The following is a 25,655-nucleotide window of genomic DNA, read 5'->3' as shown; positions in this document are numbered from 1 at the left end:
TCCACTGGGACCAGAGGCAGCCCCAGTGCCTTGGTCACCTCCCTCAGATAGCCCTGCAGTCACAAAGGCTCGTGATGTCCAAGAAGGTGGTCTCTGTCAGGGCACCCACGCCCAGGCACAGTGGCGGGTCCTCTGCTGGGGGCTCTGTCAGGCTCTGACGGGAGGGGGAGCTGTGCTGGGAGTCCAGGCCCCGCCCAGAACCCAGGAAATAATACTGAGTCTTCACAGCCCATGGGGGTGCCAATAGGAGCCCAGCCACCACGGGGGAGGGGACAGACCCTCCCTCCATCTTCCCAGTCAAGGGCTTGTTTCCAAAGGGTAAATGAAGGTCTGCTCCGGAGAGGCCACTGGTCGTGTTCAGGGGATGAAGGGTCCACAGATAGCAGGGGCTACACCCTGGGGCGGGGGCCCCGCTGTGACCGCATGGCCTGCTTGAACAGGATGCTGGTGACCGAAGTTGTGAAAGGCGGCCTGCCCACGTGAAAGAGGGGCGACACCAAACAGACACCAACTGCAACGAATCTAAAAAGAATCCGAACAGGTGGGGGACCAACCTCCGCTCCTGGTGCAGACAGGTGCGCGGCCGTTAAGATTTCCAGGGATTCGTTCCCAGAAGCCCGTGAGAGCAGAGCCAAGATCGGAGGCCACTTCCTGACACCGACATGAACTTTATTTTCTACGTTTAGGCCCAAATTAAATCACTGTTGGTACACAGAGATCTTATTTCCTAAAGAGAAAGCATAAAAGATTCCATGGGCTTAACTCCTCCTAAGACACACTGAGAACTAAATTGTAACATGTACTTTCAAGCCCTCCTCCCCCAAAACCCTACGTCGTATGAGAATGCTGGGTAACAAAAGGCCCTTCCTGCCTCGGTCGGACCCGTCCAGCCAAGCCCGGCGCAAACTTAAGTCTCCTCCGGCTCTGCCCCTCGTCCTGCCATCTGCTGGGGCCATGGGCACAGTCACCCCTGTCCTTCCAGCCCTTCCCCCGTCCTCCTGACACCATGTGCCGGCTACAAGGCTGCACAAGATGATCACTAATGCCTGCTGGACTCCAGGCGTGCCCACCCACAGTCTCAGTCAGTCCCCCAAACCTGTGGGCTGAGCCTATCCGCATGGCCACGGTGCAGACGAGGGAGCATAGCCCAGGAAACAGTCACCTGCCCAAGGGCATCTGGTCAGCAAAGGGCAGATCTCGGATTCGAACCCAGGCCCTGGCTTCCAGAGCTTGAGGCTGCACTCACCCTGAGTGACAGAGACCGGGCTGCCCCTCATGCTGCCCAAAGCTCTTCTGCGGCTCTGCCATCGGCACGGAGCCAGCCCTGGACCTCAAAGCACTGCTCCTGCCCATTGTCCACCTCCCACACCTCTGCCCAGCCCTGCACCCTTCATTGGGGCTTCTCAGGCCCTCCAGTCCTCCAGCAAGATGGAAACCCAAGGCGGAGAGGCTCGCACAGCAAACGAGGTCCAGCAGGGGGGCAGCTGTGTGCCCACCACCTTCTAGCCAGGGAACCCGATCATCTGACAGCTCAAGGGGCTTCATGGAAGGGAGCTCCCGGGCCCTGCCCCAGGACCATGCCCCAGAGGGCCCCTCCTGCATTCACTCCCTCTTGCCCCCAGGCCCTCTCCTCACCCAGAGCGTGGACACGGCCAGCTAGTGAGGACGCTGTCCTTCCACCTCCAAACAGGCAGAGAGGCAGCTCGCAACCAGCGGGCGGAACTTCCCTCCGCTCCCAGGCCCCCGGCCAACGCAAATGCCAGAGCAAGGGGAATTCCAGGCGCGGCCAAGGCCTCTCCCAGCTGGGCCTTGTCCGTCAGGGCCCTTCATCCAAGGGGCAGTCAAGAATGAGGGTGGCCTCCCCAGGGTGCCGGGCGAGCAGAAGGCAGCCCAGAGCCTGTAGGGACCACCTCCTCTACCCAGGGCACTGCAGACCGCCAGGGCAGAGAGAGGCCCACGCAGGCCCTGCCCTCTGGGAGCCCGCAGTCCCCAGCTGGCAGCCTCGGCCACATGGCCACCCAAGCCCCTCCTGGAAGGAGCAGCGTGGTGCCCAGTCAGTCACAGCCAGGGACCACCCCTGCACCTGCTCACAGCAGGAAGTGTGCCTCCTCTGCAGGGGGCAGGCGCTGGACAGGAAGAAGCATGGCGTGGAGGAAAGAACACAGGACTGGGGCCGCTGGCCAGAACGAGCTGAAATCGCGCTGTGCCTGTCGCCCGGGCGGGCAATTCTGAGCAGCAATAGCATTTGCAGCAACAGGCAGGGCCAGTCCCTCAGCCAGAGACTGTGCTGGGGGTTCAATGAACTAACGAAGTCCCCAACTCCAGGGGGGACAGCCGGTAGGTGCCCAATCGTTGCCCACTAACTGAACGCAGGAATGGTGGGCGGGAGAGAATAAGGACCCCCCTCTCCCCAGCTTATTGGCCCAATCCCAGGCCAGGAGAGGAGAGCCTTACCCAGGCTCCACCACCAACATGCAGGGGAGCTGGTGGGCAGACCTTTGCCAAGGCCGTCGAAACCCTTCTTACGAAGCTCCAGGTTTCAGCCCAGTCGATTAGGACTCAGCTAGCTTCTCCTGTTGGGGACTGAACAAGCCTACACTCCCAGCAACCTAAGGGATTCCTGCTGAGCAGGTGCGGGGAGGAGGAAAAGAATAGGACAGACTGTCCACATAGACCAAGAGGGCCCATTCTGCCGGGCTGGGGGAGTCTCTGCATGGCGACCACGTGCCTGCGGGTCGGCACTGCAGCCGCCGGCGTCTGAACCAGCAGCGGGTCTCCAGGCCTCACAGGAGAGAACACAGCGCACGAGCAGGGGACCCAGGAGATGCAGCTTGGTCCCTCTGGGCACCAGCGAGGTGACCTAGGGAAAGTTCACGCACCTCTTGGGGGTCGGATTTCTCCTCCAGGAGGTTGCGTCAGCAGACTAAAGATCTGGTTCTCCACAGCCCCTGGTCACCCTAAACATAACTCGATGAAGTGTAATCCAAGTGTGTCCATGGCAGAACAGGCCCTGAGCGGTCACGTACAACCAGGGGGCCGATGGTGTGACCATCACTGCCAAGTGGGGTGAAAAGGATCAACTGCTCACGGAGAATCACCAACGTGCGCCCTGAGCCCGAACTGCATCTTCCTCCCGTGAACCCCAGAGGGACGTCACGTGCCACATTCCAGGAGGGATGAGAAGCTGGACAGACCAGCAGGATGGTGGGGACGCAGGGCCTGCACGAGAACTACCCTGAGACAACAGGCTGAATAAAACCTGTGGCTGTACCCACTCCCGCCCTGGCCGGCGCTCCCAGGCCTGGCCCGGCAGAAACAGGAACTACACGGATGAGGTCTACAGCAGGCACCTCACCCAGGGGTGGGCACCTTTCAGATCCCCCTTCACTGAGACATGGCAGTGGAAAGTTCCAGCAGGCTCACTCCACCCCTGAATAGGAAGGCCCCTCATCCCCCACTAAGGGAAGCGGGGTGCGCGTGGGGTCTGGTCTAAGCCAGTCCTCGTGCCTCAGTCCCAGATGCACAAGCAAATCAACTCTGAAGCTTAAAAAATACCAATGCTCAGTCCCACCCCTTCTCTCGAAAATTCTGATGTCCTGGGTCCTGGACACCGTCTGGGCGTCTGGGGTTTTTTTAAACCTCCCCCAGGTGATCCCAATGTGCAGCCAATGTCGAGAACCACTGTGCCAGATTCTAGAAATTCAGTGCACAGTCGGGGCGGGGGGCGGGGGGCTGGGGAGCAGCACTGTCCACAGACTGTTTAGGGACAGAGAGGGCTGCGAGCTGGCCAGGCAGGCCTTGCTGCAGATGGGTCTCCTCACCCTACCCCCACACCCAAACCAGGACCAACCTGCAAGGAGCCATCTGTCTGAGACAGAATTCAGGGACCGTGTCCGGCCCTGGCTGGGGTGGACCAAGTGCCCACACTCGGGAGGTTGTACAATTATGTTTAGTTACTTGATCACTTTGGGCACAAAAATAAAACGTGACATTGTGCAAACCTGGGGTGGCAAGCACCCCAGAATGACTTACGGTGAGACCTCTGAATTACAATGCAAACGGTAAGATGCAGAAACCCTTCTTAACAATCTCTCTGAACGGGAAATGGCATCCGAATAAAGGGCGGCGCGTCTCTAGTGGGCTGCCCGATTTATTTCCAGTTTTCCCCAAAGGTCACTGAGAATAATTCTATTTTCTTGTGAATCGGTCTTTTGTAAGGATGAAGCAAAATGTTTCAGTCTTCCTCACAGAAGCCCTGCCTTTAGTCGTCTAGTAGGTACAGAATCCAGTCACCCCGTAAAACAAGGAAATGCGTTAGGAAAGGGAAGGGCAAGGGAAAGAGGCAGTTAAAACTTCCAAGTTTCTCTGTGGTGTTAACAAGGCTAAACAAAATTTATGCTTCGAGATAAAGCAGAGCCCATGCCTCTGCCTTAGGAACACACGGACCGATAATAGCACGGTGTATGCAAAGCAAGGTAGACCTGGACAGAGCTACTAGCTTCTCGGCCCTCCAGCTGTGTGGCCTGGGGCCAGGTACTTGGCCTCTCTGAGCATCAGTGCCTTCGGCGGTATTGCTCTGAGAATTACAGAGTGAAAGCCAAGGCCCTGGGCCCAGCGTTGGCCTTCAAGGACCAGGGGGCCCTACTGCTGTTCCTTGAACAATCCACGTCCGTTTCGACTGAACCCTGTAGCACCCAACTTCGCGTGATCCTGAATCTTGGGAACCACATTACCCCTGCGCCGGAGAATCTGTTCCTTTGTTTCAGGGGGGGAAGGAAGAAAGAGTGAGCACAGTCAGAAGTCAGCCTGCCCTGCATTCTGGGGTCACATGGGCTGTTGACCAAAATGATTCTCTTTCACCTCCTCAGAGTAGCCCAGTAAGAAAGGTCCCTCCAGGGAGGACGGGTGCCTAAGGGGTGCTGTTTCTGTGACATTCCGGCCCAGTCTGGACAAGCTGCCCCCATCCCCCCTGCAAGAGGCAGACTCCCGCAGCAGCCCCCACAGCAGGAGAGGAGGAGAGCCGTTAAAGGAGGGGGGGGGCCTGTCACACTTCTCCATAACCCCTGACGTGATGTGAATTCTACAAGGTAGACCCTTTGAAATGCAAAATCTTCCCGAGTCCTTCAAATGTGTTTTTATTTTCTCGGGTTCCTAAGGCTGCTTTCAGACCCACCCATCAGCATTTCCCCCTCTCAATCAACTCACGTTTAACAAAAAAAAAAAAAAGAAGAAGAAGAGGAGGAGGAGGAAAAAGGAGGAGGCGGCTGTGGCTGCAGCAAAGATGTCTCTGTTTTTTAAAAAAGCTCAAGTATCTCCAGTCGCTACAGGGGAAAAAAAAAAAAATCTTGTCCTAAACTCCAGCATCCCCTCCTCCAAGGCACCCTGAAGCCAACTTTCCTCTGGAAGATTCCCTCTCCTAACCCACACAGCACTGACTCTGCTGCTGCCCAGATCTCCAAGAACTTTCTAGAGACAAGAATCCGGTGCCCTCTGACCCGAGTTTGGGAAGGTTATGACAGGCACCGTAGAAACCACAACCCGCAATTTTCGAAGCCCCAACCTTGATCCAAAACTGTGTGCACAGGAGGTTTGGATTAAACATCAAAGAAGAAGTTACCTTAACACAAAGTTGTTTGGCAAAGAAAATTACTTCACCATAAGAAGAACCCTAGGGGACAGTAAATTGCTCTGGAATATAGACTTTTCAGTGGCGCGGTCATTAATCATGTTAATGTAAACTGTGCTAAAACAAAACTTCTCTAAGCAAGTCTCTGGGCACATCAGCATGCCGAAGCCTCTGGGTTTGTTTCCAAAGTTCACATCCCGGCACGCAATGGAACTGCAGTTAATGGGGTCAGCTATTACAGTGCAGTCCGCGACCTTGGGCCATCATAAAGGTGACTCGGCCGTGTAGAAGGAACCCTCGTAAAAGTGAGGCAGGAAGCACACGCAGAAATTAACCGGACAAGGAGAGTGGATGATTTCGGAAAGCGCAGTCACTGGGCAAGTTGGAACAGCATTTCCCCTGGGATGCTGGGGGAGGACAGTCCACATTCCTCGCAGCACCCAAGTCCCTCGGCCAGGGCCTGTCTGGGAGGCTGCAGGGCGAAGCAGCAGCTGGCCAGGGTGGAGAGAGCGCTGCCCGGCAGGGTTAAACTGCACTGAGCCCCGCCAGGCTCAGCCATGTGCTTTTCGTGCTGGCAACAAACCGGTTCTTTCAGGGGAGTGGACAAAAAGGACAGCTGCGGCAAAGCCAGGAGCCAAGAGGCAAAAACCTCGAAAAAGCCTTGAGTTTGAGACATTCCCCTCAGGCAAAAAAGAAAGAAAAGAACACAAAAGCCACCTCACCTTTGGGGTTTGCAAGGGCTAATCTACGAAAGTGTCCCCCTGGCTGGATCAATTAAGGAGAGCCCCTCTACATCTGGTTTCCATCTCAGACCGAAATTTGTATTATCAGCATATTACATAACAAACGAAGCCTGCAGGTTTCTTTTATGACACATCAGAGAGGTGTGTGTGGTGGCGGTAACAGGGGGGGGGTTGTGCTGATCGGGGCATTTGCTCATTTCAGTCTTTTTTTGTTTTAAGGGCAAGAACAAAAAGTTTTCCGTACAGTACAAAACTCAAAAGAGTCACACGGCCCGGAGGAAACAGCAAGTGAGCCACCTGACAGTGGGCCCGCCCTCCGCCCTCAGGGCCCCCGCGCCAAGCGGTGGGTGAGGAGGGCGTGCTTCTTTACAGAGCAATGCCAAGCTGCACCAGAGCGCTCCGCTGCGTCCTCTGCTGCCAGCTCCCAGGTTTTACACCAGGCTCCCCGCTCTCCAGCCTCCTGCAGGGAGGAGAGCGGGCCTGTTCTGTGCCTCCGCCAGGTGCCTGCTCCCTGAACCCACTTAAAGGACACTCAGCCCGCGAAGCTTCTCCAGAACTGGACAGGCGGAGAGCCCAGGGGACAGTAAAGGAAGCAGCAGGGGATACAGAAAGACTAAAAGATGTGAACAGAAACAGCCTAAGAAATAACAACAGGGCTTCCCATAAAATGTCAATCTAGTGTGGCATCAGGCTGTCGATAAGGTATCTTTGAGCTCTTCCCAAAAGAACTTTATTAAATTCCAAAATGCTACATACATGCGACATACCCTAAGCTAACAACAGGAGGGAGAAATAACCAAAAACACTATCAAAACAGTGGCAAATGCTCTCTCTCTACTTGTCCTGCCAGCCTTAGATCGTTCAAGTTCACTCTGCAGCGATGGAGCGGTCAGCTTTTATTTAAAACTCGTCTTTGACGTTAAAATGATTGCATGGCAATGTCATCGTCTCAGGGGAAAAGAAGTCCTCAGCAACATTACTGGAGCCAGTCTTAAAGCCATCTTGTTCTTTCAATGGGGCACTGGGGAGAAAAACCCAGACCTGCCCGAGGCCTCTCCCTCATTTCCCAGACTGAATCAGTGCCCTGGGAGCTGGATCGGCAGCCTCCTGGGGCTGCAGGATGACTGGCAGCACCCAGACCCTAGCCAAGTGCAGGCACAGGGTCAAGGGCTTCAAATCCTGAACTTAAGAGCTCAACCTCCTCTCTGGAACATGGGCCTATTAACCAGGACAAGAAGCTGTTTTGTTTATCTAGTTGTCTGCAGCTAAGAGGAAGGATAAAAACCTACAGATTTGCAATTCAGTATCAAAACTGTAACTGAGATAAGTTACTGTTAAGTGGATAAATTAAAATGAAACTAAAACATGGCCAAGTCAGGAGCAGTGAATTTCACCCAGACTGCTAACTCTTATTCCTTCCCAAGTCCTCAAACCGGGAGGCACCTTTTAACCTAGACGCCAGAATGTGGAGCAAGGAGGGATTCTCCCCTCCCAGCTCGTGGGAACTGCTGGGAACACATATGCTCCTATGTCATTTGGAAGCCTGCTAATATGTTGTAAGCAGCACAAGACGCTTGCCTGGCTTCCCAGGCCAATAAACAATGCCATTCCAACTCCTACAGCAGTCAATAGAAAACAGTCCCTAGTCTCCACCATCCAACGATTCAACAAACATTTGTTCCTGTTGAACCACCGTCAGCCTGGCTCTATCTGCACCCGCTCGGACAAGGCGAGCGCGGTGGCGGCGGCTGCGGCGGCGGCAGCACGAATGCCCTGCCCAGGGTCCTGGCCCAGAATGCAGCCCGGGGCCACTCGCCCAACACCGAGTCCAGAGATTATAACGTTTGGAAGACTCGGAGTGTGGCCTATAGGAGGCAGAATCCCATTCATCAAACGCTGCAAAGAGCTGTTCTTTGTTCACCATCGTTCGAAGTACAGTACGTGCTAATGAAGCCCGGCGGTCAGATGGAGGGAGCCTGGCTTCAGGGGGCGTCCGGGGACGAAGGACTGGAGCAATGCGGCTAGCGCGACTCACCGGGGCTCCGCTGCCCTGTCCCGAGCCACAAGCATTGTTCTGCAAGCCTGCGGGCGGGGGTGGGGAGCTGGGGGGTGCTCAAGAAGCCCTTTGGGTCAATGCAAATCTAGGGCCCTCCCCAGACTCTGGGTGTCCTCGCCTCCTCTGTCCCCGCCCCACCAAGTGAAACCCCGAGAGGGGAAGCGGACTCCCACGGGTTTGCAAATCAAGAACTGGCAAAAATGTGACTAGACCGGTGTGCCCATGCCGGACGGCCCTTTTCGCCATGTGCAAAAACCACGCCGATGACCCCCACTCTGCAAGCCCCCTCCGAGCCCATCCCACGAACTTCGCCCCCCCCCCCCCCCGCTGAACACCTCCCCCCACACACCGGCAACGTGACCGCCCCGGCCGGTCCAGCAGCCGTGGAGCCCGCCGCTGCGCGCCCGAATCCCGGGGGTGGCAGACGAAAACTTCCGCGAACAAAAGAGTTGTCTGCAAACGATGCGGGAAGTTGGGGCGAGCGGGGCCGCCCGGGTCCTTGGGCTCCGGCGTCCTCCCCGCTGCCACGAGCCAGGGCTCAAGGTGAGACGCCGAGCAGGGGACAGCCCCCCGGGCGCAGCCGGCCCCGCGCCCGCCCCGGGAAGCGCAGACTTTTCCGCAGGGGCCCGGCTGGCTGGCTCCCCTGGATGCGCTCTGACAAGTCTCATGCCTGCACCAGGGAAGAGACTCCGCACCCCGAAAAAACACCCGACCCCAGGCGAGACAAGAAGGAAAAAAAGGAAACCGGCAACCGAAAAATTAAAATAATGAAAATAGAAACAGCCGAGCGAAGCACACACGCGAGCAAGGCTCCCCCCAGCTGGTGCCGGGGCGCACACGGCAGGGTCCTCGGCTCCGGACGAGCGCCCCGCCCCCCCCCCTCCTGCTGCCGCCGCCCGAGGGGCGCTTACCGTGCGCGGCCGGACGCTCCAGGCGCGAGTCCCACGCAGTCGCCGCCAGCGCTCGCCCAGCCGTCCGGCCGCCCGCCGCACGTCCGCCGCGCGCACGCTCCGCAGCCGGCGCCGAGCGCTTTGTACCGAGCGGCTCTCCGGGAGGAGGAAATCGACTTGTCACTTCCTGAACTGTTTGCAACTCGTCCCTTTAACCGGCCCAGCCGGGCCGCCCGCACCCGCCGCCGCCGCGGGGCCGCCCGAGCGCGGCTGCGTGTCGCGGGCCCCGGCGCTGTGCGGGCGGCGTCGCGGGCCCGGCGCGCGGGCAGCGGCGTGCAGGAGCCGGGCGGCGTGCGGCGGGCTAGGGCGCAGTGCGCGCAGCCGCCAGTGGGCGGGGAGTGGGGGGGTCGCGGCGCGCCGGCGGCGGGGCTAGAGGGCGTCCTGCGAGCCCAGCCGCGCGCTGCTCGCCGAGCTCGCGCCCGCCCGGGCCGGGAGGTGGGAAGTGGCCCCGGGCCCGGGCCGCGTAGCCAGGGCCAGGGGCCAGGAGCCCTGCGGACGTCTGTCCCCGCCCCCCACACGAGCCGGGACCGAAACCCTGGGCCGCGTGGACTTCAGACGTCCCGCTTCCGGGTGGTTGGGTTTTTGAGGTTTTAAAGAAACGGTCATTTCAGCGGCGCGCTGGGCGGCCCGGGAGGGGGGTCACGTTCGTGTTGTCACACTTTGGGAAAATAGAGCGCTGGTTTCCTAACTCCGGGCGTTGATCGAAATAAAGGAATGTGTACTCCAGAAGCCACATCCCAAATATATGCAACTGGTGAAGGAAGGATTTGTGGTTGCTAAGCAGAGGCAGAGCATGTTTAGTTCTGTAACTTGGGATGTTGACTTAAGTTCAGGAATGCAACCCTGATAGAATAAGCAGAGTATTTTCATTGTGCGGCTCACCTGGGGGAGGGGACTCTCTTCCCCGTGAAGGGAAGCCCTAGATTTCCCATCACTCCTGCCTATTGGTGTATGTTATTTTATTGACCTTGTATCCAAAAGGAGATTTTTAAAGAGAAGGTTTTTAAAAAGAGCTCCCTATGCCTGTTTTGTGTTCTCCTTTGCCAAAAAAACAAAACACCTCATTACTTTACATGGATTGTGTCTGCAGCGTTTGAATGGTTCTATTCATAAATCAGGAAACGTTTTCTGTTGCTTCTAGGAACATTTAATTGGTTTTAATCCAACGTTTCAATCCCAGTATCAAACATTAAATGAACAATTAACTTTTTGAGCTTGTGTGCACTTGGGAAACTATTATATTTCATGGCTATTGCTGAAATATTTCAGTTTCTCATCACACTGGACCCATTCTTTTTCAGAAAACCGTGAGCTAACATCTGCTTTCACACTAGAGCTCACTCCAGCGATTCCTGCTCCCAGATTAGGCTGGACGGCGAATCAGAAGGAGGTGCCTATTCATTCAAGTAGATGACATGGGGCAGAATCCTAAGAAAGCCAGAATGAGCTAATATGCAGAACACTAAGATATCGGTATCCTTACCCATAAACATTGCTTCGCAAAGGGCCAATTTTGAGAGGCGAGAAAACCTAGCCTTCCCAGGCTGAACAAAGAAAGGCACCAGGGATAATTTGGGGGTGCTGCTGCATTTCCCCAATGCCATCTTATCATTATCACGGTGTCACCTTAGCCTTGGAGAGCTTTCAGGGTATAGTTTAATGTACTTTTTATTACGAGGCCTAGAGTGACTCCTGCTGGCAAACATTCAGTTTATTCCCGCAATTACCAGTTCACCAGGTCAACTTAAAAAACAAAATGCAGGGGTCCCAAGCCTGGAAACAATTATTGCAACCATTATTCTCGTTGCTTTCAGGATGATTTTAGTCTCACAAAATTCTAAGGATTGTGGTTATGGCAAGCTCCTTTGCTGAAAAGCCTCCTTTCCAACCTAAAGCAGCCTGTTTTTCTGGTTCCGAAACTTTATTTTATTAAGAGTGTACAGCACCAAAATACCTGCTTAAGGAATTGTGCTAACCAATGAATACCTATTTCTCATTTACTTAATTTGAATTTCCAAAGGCTAAAATGATATACATTAAGGCCTGTGTCACTTAACCTTCCATACTATAAAGCTCTTACCACATCACGTAGTAAGTTCTATAGATAGAAAACACCCGCCCCTGCTTTTTAAGGCTATACTATTAATACACAGTTCTTTATTATTAAAAAAATCTTTAATATTTGTATATTAGAGTTTTTGCTCAATTCAGAAGAATAAATATAAACTCAGTTGAGCTCTGGATTTAAGACAATATAAGCAGCAATCGGGGGGAACGGGGAGTGGTAAGCTGTCTACCTTTGTTCAATCCTGAAAGGTCGAAACCAAATCAAAACCAGATTTACAGCACAACCAGGCACCTAAACACAAATTCGTAGGCCAATTTAGGAATAAATCCATAAGTAATCCAAAAATGAGCACCTGTGACTTTTCCACTATAACTGACCAATGCTAATCTGGTCAGACCACAGAATACCCTGGGAAAAATAAGATGGGGGCTTACACAGCCTCACTCCGAGACCACTGTATGAAACCCAGGGATAAAACCCAGCAGCACTGGCTCTCCTGGCTCCCCTCAAAGCAGAACGACCCAACGGAGGAGTGCTGGTGTGCACGGCATGCATCCCATGCCCACTCAGAACTGCCCGGGAGCCTTAGCCAGTATCATGCTCTGCAGAGAGCTCCCTCATTCCAAGTTTAAAGCTCTTAAGCAACAGGAGACAAAAAGGGTGTATTTTATTAAGAAAGGGTGTGATCAACTATAACTTGTATCAACAAGCTAATAAAAGTTTCCACCTAAGCACATTTGTGCAGGGGAGGGTAAAGGCTGGGTTTTGATACGCGCTAAGAAGTTTCCCAGGTAGAGTGGGTGTTTCATTTTCGTGCCTTTAGAACAAGATAAATGTGATGTTCAAGCTGAGCTTTGAAGTCCGAGTAAGGACCAGGCAAGGTGGTTCCGTTTTTCCCATCAAATCTACCTGTACCTATGGTTTTGAAAGAGCTCCCCACTAAAAAATGACACACTAGTTTGTCTCTGAGAATGACGTATTATCTTTAGATGAACAAAGTCAGTGAAACAAACATCAAACGTGTTATACGTAGAGCCGCACAGCAGTTGTACACCGTGTGTGTGTGTGTGTGTGTGTGTGTGTGTGTGTGTGTGGACTCCCTCGTTCAGTCTCCCAAAGCCACTGTGCCATTTTGTCACAACCGTGGATTTCAAAGCCAGTCACTCACATCTCACACTGTCCTTTCTACATCTGAAAAGATCTCTTTAACACGGAATCTTTAACATTTTCTTATAATACATGATGGGAAGGCAAGTTCACCTGAAGCATTTTCAAAGAGACCGGCTACTGAAAACAAGTTAGCAAAATACGCTGCTTTGGAAAATATGGGGGGGTTTTGATTACAGATGGAAGCGAAGAACCTGTACTTACTATAGGTGCGATTTTCTAATGTGGATTTCTTCAAACAAATAAGCGCTGTGATTGTTCCCACGTCGACGATCAAGGTACAGCTGCCCGCCCTACACGCCCAAGCACGTACGACACACTGGACTTTGTCCTTTCCTTTCTGTCTTCATCTCATGTCCTGAAACCTTCCCACTGACGTGAGTTACGGCTCTGACCTGGGACCTCGTGTGTGTGTGTGTGTGCGCGCGCGCGCGTGTGTGTGTGCGTGCGTGCACATACCGTATTTACACACACGCATTTTAGGCTTTTGGTTTTTGGAGGCAAAGTTACTTCTGGATTCAAGAACTAAATAAAACAAATTTATTTTCATTGAAAAATAACCCCAGCATTAAATTGAATGATACCAATCTAACTCCTCTGACACGAAATGAGAGTGGAAAGCAGCCCGAGGGGAATGCCCATTGAAATCAGTGCCTGGGAGTCCGCAGAGCTTTGAGACCCGCGTCTAGCACCGGCGAGGCGCGAGGCCTGCCAGCTGGGAGGGCACTGCGCACCAGAGCGGGGGGGTTGTGAGCCTAAGAAGTCCTGAGCACAGACCCTGATTTCCAAGTTGACAGGTGCTGAGAACACAGCAAACGTCACGCTTGCAACTCACTGGAGGGAAGAGCTCTGGGTAAAAGAAGCTAAAAAGAACAGAGCAACAGTTAAAACTTAACAGTTCAACTTGACAGTACTTTTTTTTTGCAGTTAATAGTTGCTCTCGGTGGTAGGCACTACAAGAAAACACAAGCCATGAAGAAACAGACATTGAGAAGTCTGTATGTATTTGTCATACATAAGTATGGTAAATAAGCAAAAATAAATATCCTGAAGGCTTTTCACTATCAGCATTCAAAGTTACTGGTTTACGGAAAACTTATCAAACCTACTTTACAATTTTAATACCAAGATTCAAAAGCATAATCACTTCCTGGCCTTCCCCTGATCTATGATCTTAGCTGACGCAGACTCTAATTACTATCACTAGAAACATGGCCGCCTCAGCCACTCCACCAAAAACATACCTAAAAACAAGTCACAGGGTTTTCCTATTGCTATACACTGAATTTAATCTAGAAAATATTTCAACAGCACACCCAGACTAATGTTTCTTATTATCTTCAAATGAAAATAATTTCAGTTCTTTTCTTAAGATATTCTTTGGTGGAATTCAGATTGAGCATTTGAGATGCGAGCCCAAACTGTAACTTAACCTTTCTCTTCAGTCACCCATCTGCCGTGTAAGTCACTGCCCCAAGAGAAACCTGTTTGTAACTCAGCCCCGGCGACGTGCTCAAAGCTACCGCTAGCCGGGCTATCGCAGCAAAAACGAGACCAAGTGAACCTCATTTTCATTAGACGGTCAGGAAACTGTTCGAGTAGATAGAGTTTTGACGTCACAGAGTTCAAATTCCCAATTTGAAGACTGAATCTTTTGGACTTGAAACATCAAGAAAAAAAAATCAGTCCCTGGCTCCAGTGGGTAAAACCTTCCTGGGTGCAGTAGGAAAAAAACATTTGCCCTGCACATTGTATTAGCCTGTGAATTTCTTAATTCTTCTTAGCACTTTGTCAACCTTCTATATGAACCAAAAGCAAAGGTGTTTTGTGATGTTTTGTTTCATTATATCCATTACTGTTGATATAAGACGGACCAGCCTTGCCTATTTTGTACGTGGACATCCTGTAGCTGACCTGAAACAGGAAAGAATTATCATAAATGAGGGCATATGCTAGGGGAGGCCACCCAGAACACCCGGCTGGCCTCAGGCAGATTGAGAGACTTCTGGCTAAGGAGGCGTAGGTAAACATGCCTCACCTCCACACACAACCATAACAAAAACTACAACCAAACTACAAAACAAACATCACCCAGATTTGTCAGGAGATTGAGCTGCACGGAAGCCCAACAACCAAGGATTTAAAGAATCCACATTCATCCGGATGGGTGCCTTTTCTACAATAGGCCACGCGACTAAGACGGAGTCAAAGCAGCTCTACCGAATGCACGGAAACACAGGGAGGCTGCCAAATTGAGGAGACAAAGAAATATGGCCCAAATGAAAGAAAAGAACAAAACTCCAGGAAAAGAACTAAAGGAAATGAAGATGAGCAACTTAGCAGATACAGAATTCAAAATACTGGTTATCAGGATGCTCAAAGAAACCATTAGGTACTGTAACAGCATAAAAAAGACCCAGGCAGAAATGAAGGCTGCATTAAATGAAAAAAAGAAAAATCCACAGGGAACCAATAGTGGGGGGATGAAGCCAAGATTCAAATCAACAATTTGAAACATAAGGAAGAAAAAAGCATTCAATCAGAACAGCAAGAAGAAGAAAGGAATTCAAAAAAATTATACTAGAATAAGGAGCCTCTGGGACATCTCCAAACGTACCAACATCTGAATCACAGGGGTGCCAGGAGGAGAATAGGAAGAGCAAGAAATTGAAAACTTATTTGAAAAAATAATGAAAGAAAACTTTCGTAATTTGATGAAGGAAATAGAAATACAAGTCCAGGAAGCACAGAGAGTCCCAAACAAGTTGAACCCAAAGAGGACCACACCAAGACACATCATAATTAAAATGTCAAAGGTTAAAGATAAAGGAAGAACCTTAAAAGCAGCAACAGAAAAGTTGCGAGTTACCTACAAAGGAGCTCCCAGAAGACTGTCAGCTGATTTCTCAAAAGAGACTTGGCAGGCTAGAAGGGACTGCCAAGAAGTATTCAAAGTGACGAAAAGGAAGGACCTACAACCAAGGCGACTCTACCCAGCAAAGCTATCACTTAGAATCAAAGGGCAGATAAAGTGCTTCTCAGACAAGGTAAAACTAAAGGAGTTCCTCATCACCCAGCCCTTATTAGATGAAATGTTAAAGGGACTTTTTAAGAAAAAGAAGATGAAAACTATGCACGTTAAAATGGCAGTACATTCTCAACTATCAACAATTGAATCTGAAAGGCAAACTAAGCAAACAAGCAGAACAGAAACAAAATCACAGATATGGAGCTCATTTGGAGGGTTATCAGCTGGGAGGGGAAAAGGAGAGAATGGGGGGAAAGTACAGGAATTAAGAAGTATAAATTGGTAGGTACAGGACAGACAAGGGAATGTTACAAACAGTATAGGAAATGGAGAAGAACTTATATGCCGGATCCATGGACATGAACTAAGGGAGGGGATTGGTGGAGGGAATGGGGGTACCGGGCAGAGGGGGACAAAGGGGGGAAAATTGGGACAACTGTAACAGCAAATGTATTTTAAAATATATTTTTTAAAAATTTTTTTAAAAAGAAGATAATTATTATAAAGGGAAGTGGCTTGCTATTTTAAATACTATTTTACAGCCCCTCTTACCTTTCACAAGCAACAAACAACAAAAAAACCCTGATCAAAATCAGGTTATTCAACCATCGCACTGTTAGCCTAACTTACTAGAGTACTGGTGCTTTCTGTCCTGTCCTAACATATCATACTGATCTCATCTCCACAGAACATTTAAAAATGGTTCAAAGGCTTAATTAAGCTCTGTGTGGTTAGCTAGACAAAGTGACACTGGTCTGGCCAGATTTCTACAGCCATGCTAAGCACTCCAGGAACTGAGATATTATTCACTTAACGACCAATAAAATGGTTAAATAAACAAATCTGAAAGCCAAATGTTTTCTAGACTAACATAAACAACTGATTCACTGTACTTTACATACTGTATTGTCAGCTCCAGCATAAACTAAGGTCTAATCAGATAAACTACTTAAAGTATTACTCAACATCAAACTTTAAATTTATTTACTGATTCTAGAGAGAGAGGAAGAGAAACATCTACCTGCCACTCCACCCACCCATGCATTCATTGCTTGCCTCTTTTTTTAATTATTATTATTCAATGATTTTAGAGAGTGAGAGGAGAGGAGGGAGGGAGGGAGGAAGAGAAAGAAACACCAATTTAATGTTCCACTAAGTTATGCATTCATTGGTTGATTCTTGTATGTGCCCTAACCAGGGATCGAACCCACAACTTTGGTGCACTGGGACGACACTCCAACCAACTGAGCTACCCAGCAGGGCCCCGACACCAAACTTTAAAGTGCCATTATGAATGGCACTGTTACCTCAACTTAGAGCAAGGAAAAGAAACACTGCTCACTGGTCGAAGATGTCAACTCTAGACGCGAGGCGGAAACCGAAGGTAAAATTTCAGCCCTCTGCTTGCTGAATGCCCAGGGAAAGACCCAGACCCCACCCCACAACCTGCACCAACCCTGACACTGGTGACGGGAGGACCTGTACTCAGTGGCCTCATCTGGCGTCCTGGAAACAATGCCTTTGGCACCCAGACCTGAGGACGGAAGGGGACCGCAACCTCGGCCTTTCTTCTCAATTCCAACGCATCCACACTGACACTTCCCCCATCGGACCTACACCTGTTACTGAGTAATCTCCACACCACGGCGACCTCAAGCCCGAGCGGAACCTTAGAGCCTGCTGAGACACACCGTAACGGGCATTTCCTGAAACTCTGGTGGCACGATTTCTGGTCCTCGCTAAACAAAAAGGCGCTTCAGCACCAGCCCTACCTAGAGACTGAGGAGGGAGCTACACAGTATGATTTTTTTAGAAGTCCTGAAAAGCCCAGCTCTCCCACACTTTCCCTCTACTAACTCATCTAGCACTCCCCTCCTCGCTCCTAGAACAGAAATGCCTCACAATGAAAATGAATCCATTAACTCAGTGGCACTGAGGGGTGAAATCCTGAACAATCCGATGTATTAGCTCCAATGGGAAGAAGGGCCCTCGGAGAAAAGAATGTTTACTTGGCATCCATGTGTGCTAGGAACCACACTGGGCTGCCTCACATTTACTCGTCTCACTTAATACACATGACCCTGTTATGCAGAGTCCACACAACTGCGTCTCCCTCCACTGGACCAGACTGCATCAAAGAAAGGTGCCGAAGGAAAGCCCACTTCAAACAGGTGTCTCCTATACATCGGGTGCTCTGTGAGCACCTGTAACATTCCCCATTTCACTGAGGGGATGAGCAGGTGTAGGGTGGCCTCACAGCAGCCCAGAGAGGTGTGAGGCTCGAGGAGGGCAGACCGCACACTGTGCTCCCGCACGGGTCTCTGTGCAGCAGGAGGGACGAGGAGTCTCCAAGGCTGCGACCTTCGAGGGCCAATCGGGTCACCTGCGAGCATGTGGTCTGCATGTGTGTGAGGTAGGAAAGGACCGAGTTGGGGAGGACCTTCAGACTGTCAGTTTTTGCTGAGGCCTAATGTCGACCTCAACCTTCCTGTACAGAAAAGAGAAGTGGACTAATCAATTAGATGTATGTGTCTGTGTTTCCTGGATAAGACATCTCTATAGTCAAATGAGTATAATCATTTTTCTCCAACATTTACTAGTTAAAAAGATCATTTCTCTTTGGTATTTATTTTACAACTTGCAACAGATTTTAAACACAAATTATCTGTCACTATAAAATGAAAAGAACCAAAATTAATTTTGTTGAAAATTAACTCATTAATCAAGTGGACTTAATAACAAAATGACCTCTTACTCCTGGCCACATGTGGACTTTCTCACCCAGGGATTCCCAGAGGAAACCTCAGCTCACCAAAGCAACATACCTTTGGAAAAGGCAAGCTCACCTCACAATGGAGGCCAAAATATGGAATCCCCCACCTGGTTTAATCCAGTTAATTACTTTTTAATTAAAGAAATAACCACAACAATGGGCACTTCCGACTACAAAGCCCTATGGAATTCGGTCCGATCTCTTGCACAAACTGCTTTATCAGTGATGTGGCCCCTCACACACCCAGAGCATTCCTGCTGGACCTGCTGGGGTTTCCGGAGGGAATGAACAACTGACTTGTGGGCCTCGCTAAGTCTGCTTCTCAAAAATCAGCAAATGTTATTCTCATTCAAAACAACAGCATAAAAGCAATTTCACTGAATCACAAATGGATCTCAAAGGTTCTATTTATAAATAACATGGCATGTAGTTTTCACTCACAATTTCGGGCCTTTCTTCCAAAACTTGCTCATGCAGCTCTTTAATCCAGCCCAGGGTACTCTATTAAATACCATATTACGATCTTCCCCATTTGGATTCCAGCTAGGCTTCTCGTTGAGGACATGGAAGGAAAACCTAATTATTGCTGCTTCAGTGCATCTAAATTTATCTCATTGCCAAAACCAACAGCGTAGGGGCTAGATGCTGCCGCAGAGAGGCAGCCGGATCCGGATCGAGAACTGCTCCCCTCCACCCTCCCCTCCCTCCCTGCCCCTCCAAGTCCCACAGTTGGAAATCATCCTAACGTGTTTCACCCTAACATTTTTTCAGCCAGGATCTACTAAAATGAGATGGGAACAAAGGACTGACATTTCTGGGGGAGAGGAGGAAGACGGGGACTGGCAGCAGCTCCTCCTCCTGCACTCGGCCTACTCCTCCTGACCAGCCCTCCTCAGAGGGGGAGGGAGGCCACAGCAGGGGAACTGTACCCATTCTGGTGGCGCTTCCGTTCGGTGCAGCATCAGCACTGATAACAGTAACTGCTTCCTCGGTAAGTCTGTTAATGAAGAGCAGAAAATAGAGCCCAGGGTCTCCTTATTCCACCAGACCGTTTCAGATTTCTTGCTAAGCTCTCGGATAATATCCAGCACAGGCTAACTGCTGGTTCATGTGTACATTCTAAGGTTATTCGGAAAAACAAATGCATTAGATCCACCTTCCTTAAAAAGCTCTTGTTAGCATGCACAGTAAAGATCACTTACTAACATGCTTACCATTTCCTGATGCAGTAATAATACATATTTAAAAATAGAACATAGGAAAATTTATCAATTCTTCAGGACGGGCCACATAAAAACGGAAAAAAAGTAGGTTTTGTTCTTTTCTGTCTTCCTCTAACATACGAGGCCAGTACTCTGTAGACACGGTAAGACACAACTGCTCTTTGGTTGTCTTTCTTACCACGGTATCAGCAGGACAAACAGCACTGCCAGCCTCTGCCTCTCCGTGTTTGACGTTCTTCTCTGTAAAAGCAGGACATCGATACATTCATGTCTTGGGAATTATTCCTAGCTTTTCAATTTGGCTTCCTTGGGCCTACACTATAGGTCCACATAGTAACAGCTCAGAATTCAGTCGGAGAAGCCCTTTCAATGATTCAGTCTACTGCACGGTGTTGTAAAGATTTTCAAACCCCAGTACGTTCCGATTCAAGCTCTCTTTTTTTTCTGGTGACTGAAGCCCATCTTGACATCTAAGCTGGAAATGAATGATCCTTCAACAACACTCCAGGGATTTTGCTAAGGTCATATTCAATCATTCATTAGGCTTCCTACCCCTCGCTTTTCAGAGTTCCATTGTAGAACTGGCTTTATTCAGCATTTATATAGCCTGTGGGCCTGGGTATTTGTCTGCTTAATGTTGAGTTTCATTTCTATGCCTCTAACATAGGAATCCATTAACTGACCAAAGAATTTCAAACTATTCTTTTACTTTTCTAACAAATTGCATGGGGTGTATGAAGAATAAATTAGCATTAATTTTCTTGAATTAACTGTTAATAAAACATGCTCACGTGCTCCCCCTTCTTCTAAGGACATCTCTGTTTCCTGCTTAACCAAGAGAAATGACAAGGCTTTCCTCATCTTTTTCCCCACTATGCACTTGTCCTTCTACCTGTCACGCTCCTTATCTCCCACAATCAAGCTCCTGGTGACGGGCAGCCTCCTTCCAGGGAAGGGCACTGGGTAAGCTGCATCTCAGGGCCCATCCACACCTTCACACGCAGCCAGCCGGAGATGACGCTGCAGGACAGGAGCCACTTCCGCTCTCGAGCAGGAGGCCGTCTCCGAGCGCACACACGCTACCTAGTGCGCAGTGCCGAGCCCGGCACAGCACACCCAGGCCTCCCCCGGCAGAACGTGGGCCTGGAGAGCGGCTGCCTTTTCACAGACTTTGTAGTTTCTCACTGTAGGCTACCAGACACAAACATGCACACGCAAATACATAAAATGAAACTAGCGAAGCAAACACACATCAAAATCCACCGGCGTAAGTAGGGATACTCTTATTTCTTTACATGCCAATTCAAGGAAAATTACTCCAAAGCCACGTGAAACTTAATTACAAAGACAGGCTCCTGAAAAATCGAGGTCTCCGCTATACTCCGGACGAATGCGGCTCCACGAGGCCAACACGGACACCACGTGGCAGCAGCGCAGGGGTTTAAAAACAAGCAGGATGCGAACTGAGACACATCACTCCTCCGAAGACTAAAAATCTTTCATATGTGTTTGCCTCCCTTCCGACCCCCTAAGTAGAGAGCTGCACGCACATCCGGATGAAGAAGGACGGGCAACTCGCTGCCACCACAATGGGGGTAAAAAAACCATTCAAGGGCAGTTGGGCTCGTTCTCAAACGGTTTTGGCCAAGCCGCCGAGAGCAGTGTCAGGTCTGGCTCTCACATGCATAAATGCCAGCCCCACAGAGCGACTCCAACTTGTGCACCTGGCTTACAACAAAATGTTCTGCAAACTTTCTATTTGTTCATTGGTGTAACCCACCCATTCAGGCCTCAAATCCCTTTGGCCCTGCGCGCACTCCCTCCACACAGAAGTGGCCTGTTATGCAGTAATAACATCATAATGAAAAGCAACAATTCTGTGCAGGCTCCACAGAAAAATCTCGTTTGCATTTCAAACAAGTTTCCCCAAAATAAGAGTGTCTTTTGATGAAATAAAATTACAATTCCAACTTCTTCTACAGAGGAAACAGCACGCACTACGTAATTCACTGCTCTCTTTATAATGGCATCACTTCTTTCCCGGGTAGCCACAGTCATGTGACTTAACAAAGCCAAGTGCAGCAACAATGTATTTATGACTTGTTTCAGGAACTCAGTGACATTTGCTGGCCTGGTTTTCAAAGCATGGTATTATTGGAAAATACCAATGGATTGTCAGCATGTTTGGACCTTCCACTTGTTCTGACTTCCACCTCTGAGAGGCTGACTTCCAGCAGGTTTGAACCAGACAACAGGAGAAGACAGCTCCCTTTTCCTAACCTTACCAACAGCTCCATGATTCCGCCACCCCCAAAATCCTTCATTTCTGCAAATGGAGCAAACACACCCCCACAACCATGACTCAAAGGGCCTTTCAACAAAGCCCCGTCTGAGCTCCTGGTGAATCGAACCCCATGTCTCATTCTGGTCACGCAGAAAGTCCACTTCGTTAGGTTGGGGCTTTAAAACAGCATGTATCTAACAGTTCGAAACTCTGAGAAAGTACTTATACGCTATTATCGTATTGGAAATCAAGGAATGGCGACGCGAAAAAAGAACAAAGACCAGACCTCCTCAATTAAGTAGAAACTGTACGCTTCCATAGTGTGAGATCCCACGTCCAGTTTGTAAAATCAACACACTACTTTTAAGTTTAATAGCATGCACTTTAATTGCTCACTTTTGAATGTTAAAAGCTAAAGCTTTTCAAAAAGTGTTATTATTTAAAGTTTATGTGGATGTCTTCAGTCACCCTGTGCAAGGCAGGCAGTCACCTGAGTGGCTGGTCAAATCTGCTCCAAACCAAACCATCCGCCTGCCCCGCCCCCAGGCTGCGGCAAAAAGTAAAACATGTTTAAGAGGATGTAATGCTAGACATACCACTGGAGGTAACGTTTACCAAGCAAACAAAAATTCTCTTCATTCTGTAATACAGGCCTAAAAGCTAAAAACCATCAAATATCGTGTCACTTCTTTAAAAACCTCACGTGACTGCAGTATTAAAATATCAGCCCCAATACCAAGCAGCATTAAATACCAATATACCTTATCCTTTCAAAAATCTTAATAAACTGTCTCTCACTAAACAGCCCCTAACCAGAAGTCCTTGTCCCTGCATCCCTCAGGGCTCACACATACATGTTGTACAGTTCAACTTGCACCGCCTCTCCCAGAAGCACACGCAACTCAGCTCCCGAGCAGGCGAGTCTTTAAACACCAGCAGGGAGACGGTGACAAGTAATGAAGGATGACTCAGTCTCAGCCGCAGATCAGCCCGTCCCGAGGAGCCGCAGAGCTCCTAAAAACAACTGCCTAAACAACTGCCTCTGGACCAGTATTTGCTGAGGACCAGTCCCGCTTCCCCCACTGCACTGTCCACACACAGAGGCAGGGACTTAGCGCCTGGGCGGCATGCTCACCGGGTTTCAGCGCTGGCACCAGGAGGAGCCCCGTCTGCACCTGGTCCTGGCTGTCTGGCGTGTAGAAACCGGAGTCGGTAATCCCTGCCTGAAGACCACCAGGAGGTTCACTAAGACGGCACAGAGCTAGCACACAGCAGCATCTCGGTTGTCTTTCCTTCCACTTCCTACTTGTCCCTCAGTGTGCAAAATACCATCAGCCACAAAACACACACTCAATTAACATTTCTAGGCAACTGATATATTTACCTGATTTTGTATAACTGTATACATGAAGGCTAGAGGATTTTCTCAGATATTAAATAATTTTTTAAAATAGCCACCACTCCACCAAAAACAGTAGGCTTATTATGTTTCATAAGTACTCTAATAAAACACTAAGAAAGCTATTTTGCTTATTATTCTGGCCCTGGAATAGTTTGGTCGACTCTTAATAAAAAGTTATAGTCAATTCAATTTTACCAAGGTACAGAAGTCAAAAATACATACTTTCTGAAAATCCATTTACTGCTTCAAAGTTTTTAACTGTTCAGCAGGTACAGAAAATTGTTTTTAATCAACAAGAAAAAATATTTACATTTCAAATACAAAAGAGCATTTAAAATTATTCTTTGTTGATCTCTAAAACCCAACCACGTGCACGCCTGGGGTTTTATCACCTGTCCCACGTGTGCGCCTGTGTACTTACTAAGCATTTACTCGCACCTGCACTTGCACTTTCTGTGTCAGCTTTACTCTGATGAAGAGCTCCTTGAAAAAAAAGCTAACTGGATTTGTCCAATGAAAAGTCTCGCGTTTTTTGGAAAACCAACGCAGCTACACTGCTTCCAGATCGGCCTCCAAAGCTGAACTTGGGTGTTGGCAACTCTTCGAAAAGTTCCAATCCTGTCAGACAAAATTCAAACACTCTTATTAGGAATTCAATGCCACAGTTTACAGCGTACTTTCAAGTCCTTTATAAAACCACGTGATCCCAGACTCTGAATTGTGCCTGCACCTCATTCTATGATCTCCCTTCCTACTGTGTATGTGCACCATCGGTGTGTGCGCCCCAAAACACTTTGAACAGAACGGAGGACAGAGGACCCGACACAAATCGCAGAAAAGAGGCTGCTTCTTCTCCATCCCCCATCTCCTCCACTTCCCATTTGCCACCCCTGCAGCCCTGCATCTCCTTGAGCCTGCTTCGCCTGTTCGCAGGACGCAGCCACCAGGTGTTGAGTTCTTACCGTGTGTCGGGCACCATGTTGAGCACTTTATATGTAGTAATGCCATTTGATCCGCATCACACATACAAAAAACTTACTACAGAAGGGTTAAATAACATGGAAGTAAATGAGTACGTAAGATGAAAAGTTCCGGGGCGGGATGGTGGTGACGGCGGCACAACATAGTCGGTGCACTCGATGCCACGGAGCCGTGCACTTAAAAACGGTTAGCGGTGACTCTTGTCCGTGCAGAGGGGGGCCAAAGTAGGGTTACAGCTGTGACTATGTGAAACACGGAGTTTATTTTTGTATTACTACTTCTTAATTAATGTATTATTTATTGTTATTATTAGCCTACTTTTGTCCACCTCTGTATTTTACCACAGTAAAAAAAAAGTTTGTAACCAAAGATCAAGACCCAAACTGAATGAATGAAGGGTCTGCCAAGGAACTAATAACTTTCAAAGTAGCACAGTGCGGTTTCTTTAAGAAAATAAATAACTCGTATTCAAAAGTCCTGGGTTTAAGTCCCAGCTCTCCCACTTAGTGGGTGGAAGACATGCTGGTCCAATGACCTTAACCAGGATCCTCGGCTTCTGCGCAAGGGGGTTACACACGCCAGTGCCCCCGTCTAGCTCGCAGTGACTCTGCAAAGACCAGAGTAAGGTAATGTGGCATTTTCCTGACCATAAAATAAAATGAAAATTAACACAGAAAAAATGTTAAAAGGGTTATATATATAAACTATTATATCAACTTTGTATTTTACACTTTGTTTCATTATATATTCAAATTCATATTCTTAATCAAACTTCAGCAAATCTTAATAAATAACTAAATATTAAAATATGCATTAAAAATTGATCATAGAAAACTTTTCTAAAGAAGGACAGGCCCTTTGATAACATTATATATTTTAACACTTGGTGGATACATGGGTACACACCCATATTTATTTCTGAAATTTTACTTATGCTTAAAATATATCATAATAAAAATTTGCAAGAGAAAATAGAGCTGTGAATTTTCCAGGACCTATCCTTGAACTCCCTGGACTAACCTTAGGAATTGAAGTTCCTATATTTCAAAGATAATACACTACAATATTAAAAGTGGTTATAATCCACAGATAGATAATGATTTTATTTTAATTTATATGCTTATGTGTTAGGATTAATATTTTCCAATTTTTTCATAATGAATCCAGATTACTTTTGTAATAAGATATGTTATGGGTTGGTTTTTTGTTTTTGTTTTTTAATTCAGTAGTTCTAAGAAAAACAAGTTCCTTGGACTCGAATTAGAACATCCTAATATCTAGCAAATGTTTCAAGGGATCCTCCCCAAAATAAATGAAAACACAAAATGTTTATATAAATAGGGCTATGAAGGAA

At 48.8% G+C, this 25,655-nt stretch overlaps 1 protein-coding gene across 7 annotated transcripts in view; it reads right to left on the bottom strand.

Moving 5' to 3' along the window:
* EEF1AKMT2 (EEF1A lysine methyltransferase 2) overlaps positions 1–25,655 on the bottom strand; it is a 63,383-nt gene that overhangs the window by 22,582 nt on the left and 15,146 nt on the right. Inside the window, exons 6-8 of one of the 7 annotated variants that reach the window (XR_008426737.2) lie at positions 23,759–23,938; positions 23,054–23,141; positions 13,174–13,473 (exon numbers count right to left, since the gene is read on the bottom strand). Coding sequence is in view for 2 of the 7 variants with exons in the window: in XM_045191659.3 (XP_045047594.1) it covers positions 23,817–23,938 (122 nt within the window). In the remaining 5 variants the exon portion in view is untranslated. Of the gene's footprint in view, positions 1–13,173; positions 13,474–23,053; positions 23,142–23,171; positions 23,939–25,655 lie in introns of those variants that run through there. The other 6 variants (XR_011651081.1, XR_006654867.2, XR_006654868.2 and 3 more) reach the window with 6 other exon arrangements.

This window comes from Desmodus rotundus, chromosome 4 (assembly GCF_022682495.2).
Source record: "Desmodus rotundus isolate HL8 chromosome 4, HLdesRot8A.1, whole genome shotgun sequence".
In the NCBI taxonomy this organism is placed as follows: Eukaryota; Metazoa; Chordata; class Mammalia; order Chiroptera; family Phyllostomidae; genus Desmodus; species Desmodus rotundus.
The sequence above is the reverse complement of the archived record's forward strand: the minus strand, read 5'-3'. Positions and strand labels throughout refer to the sequence as shown.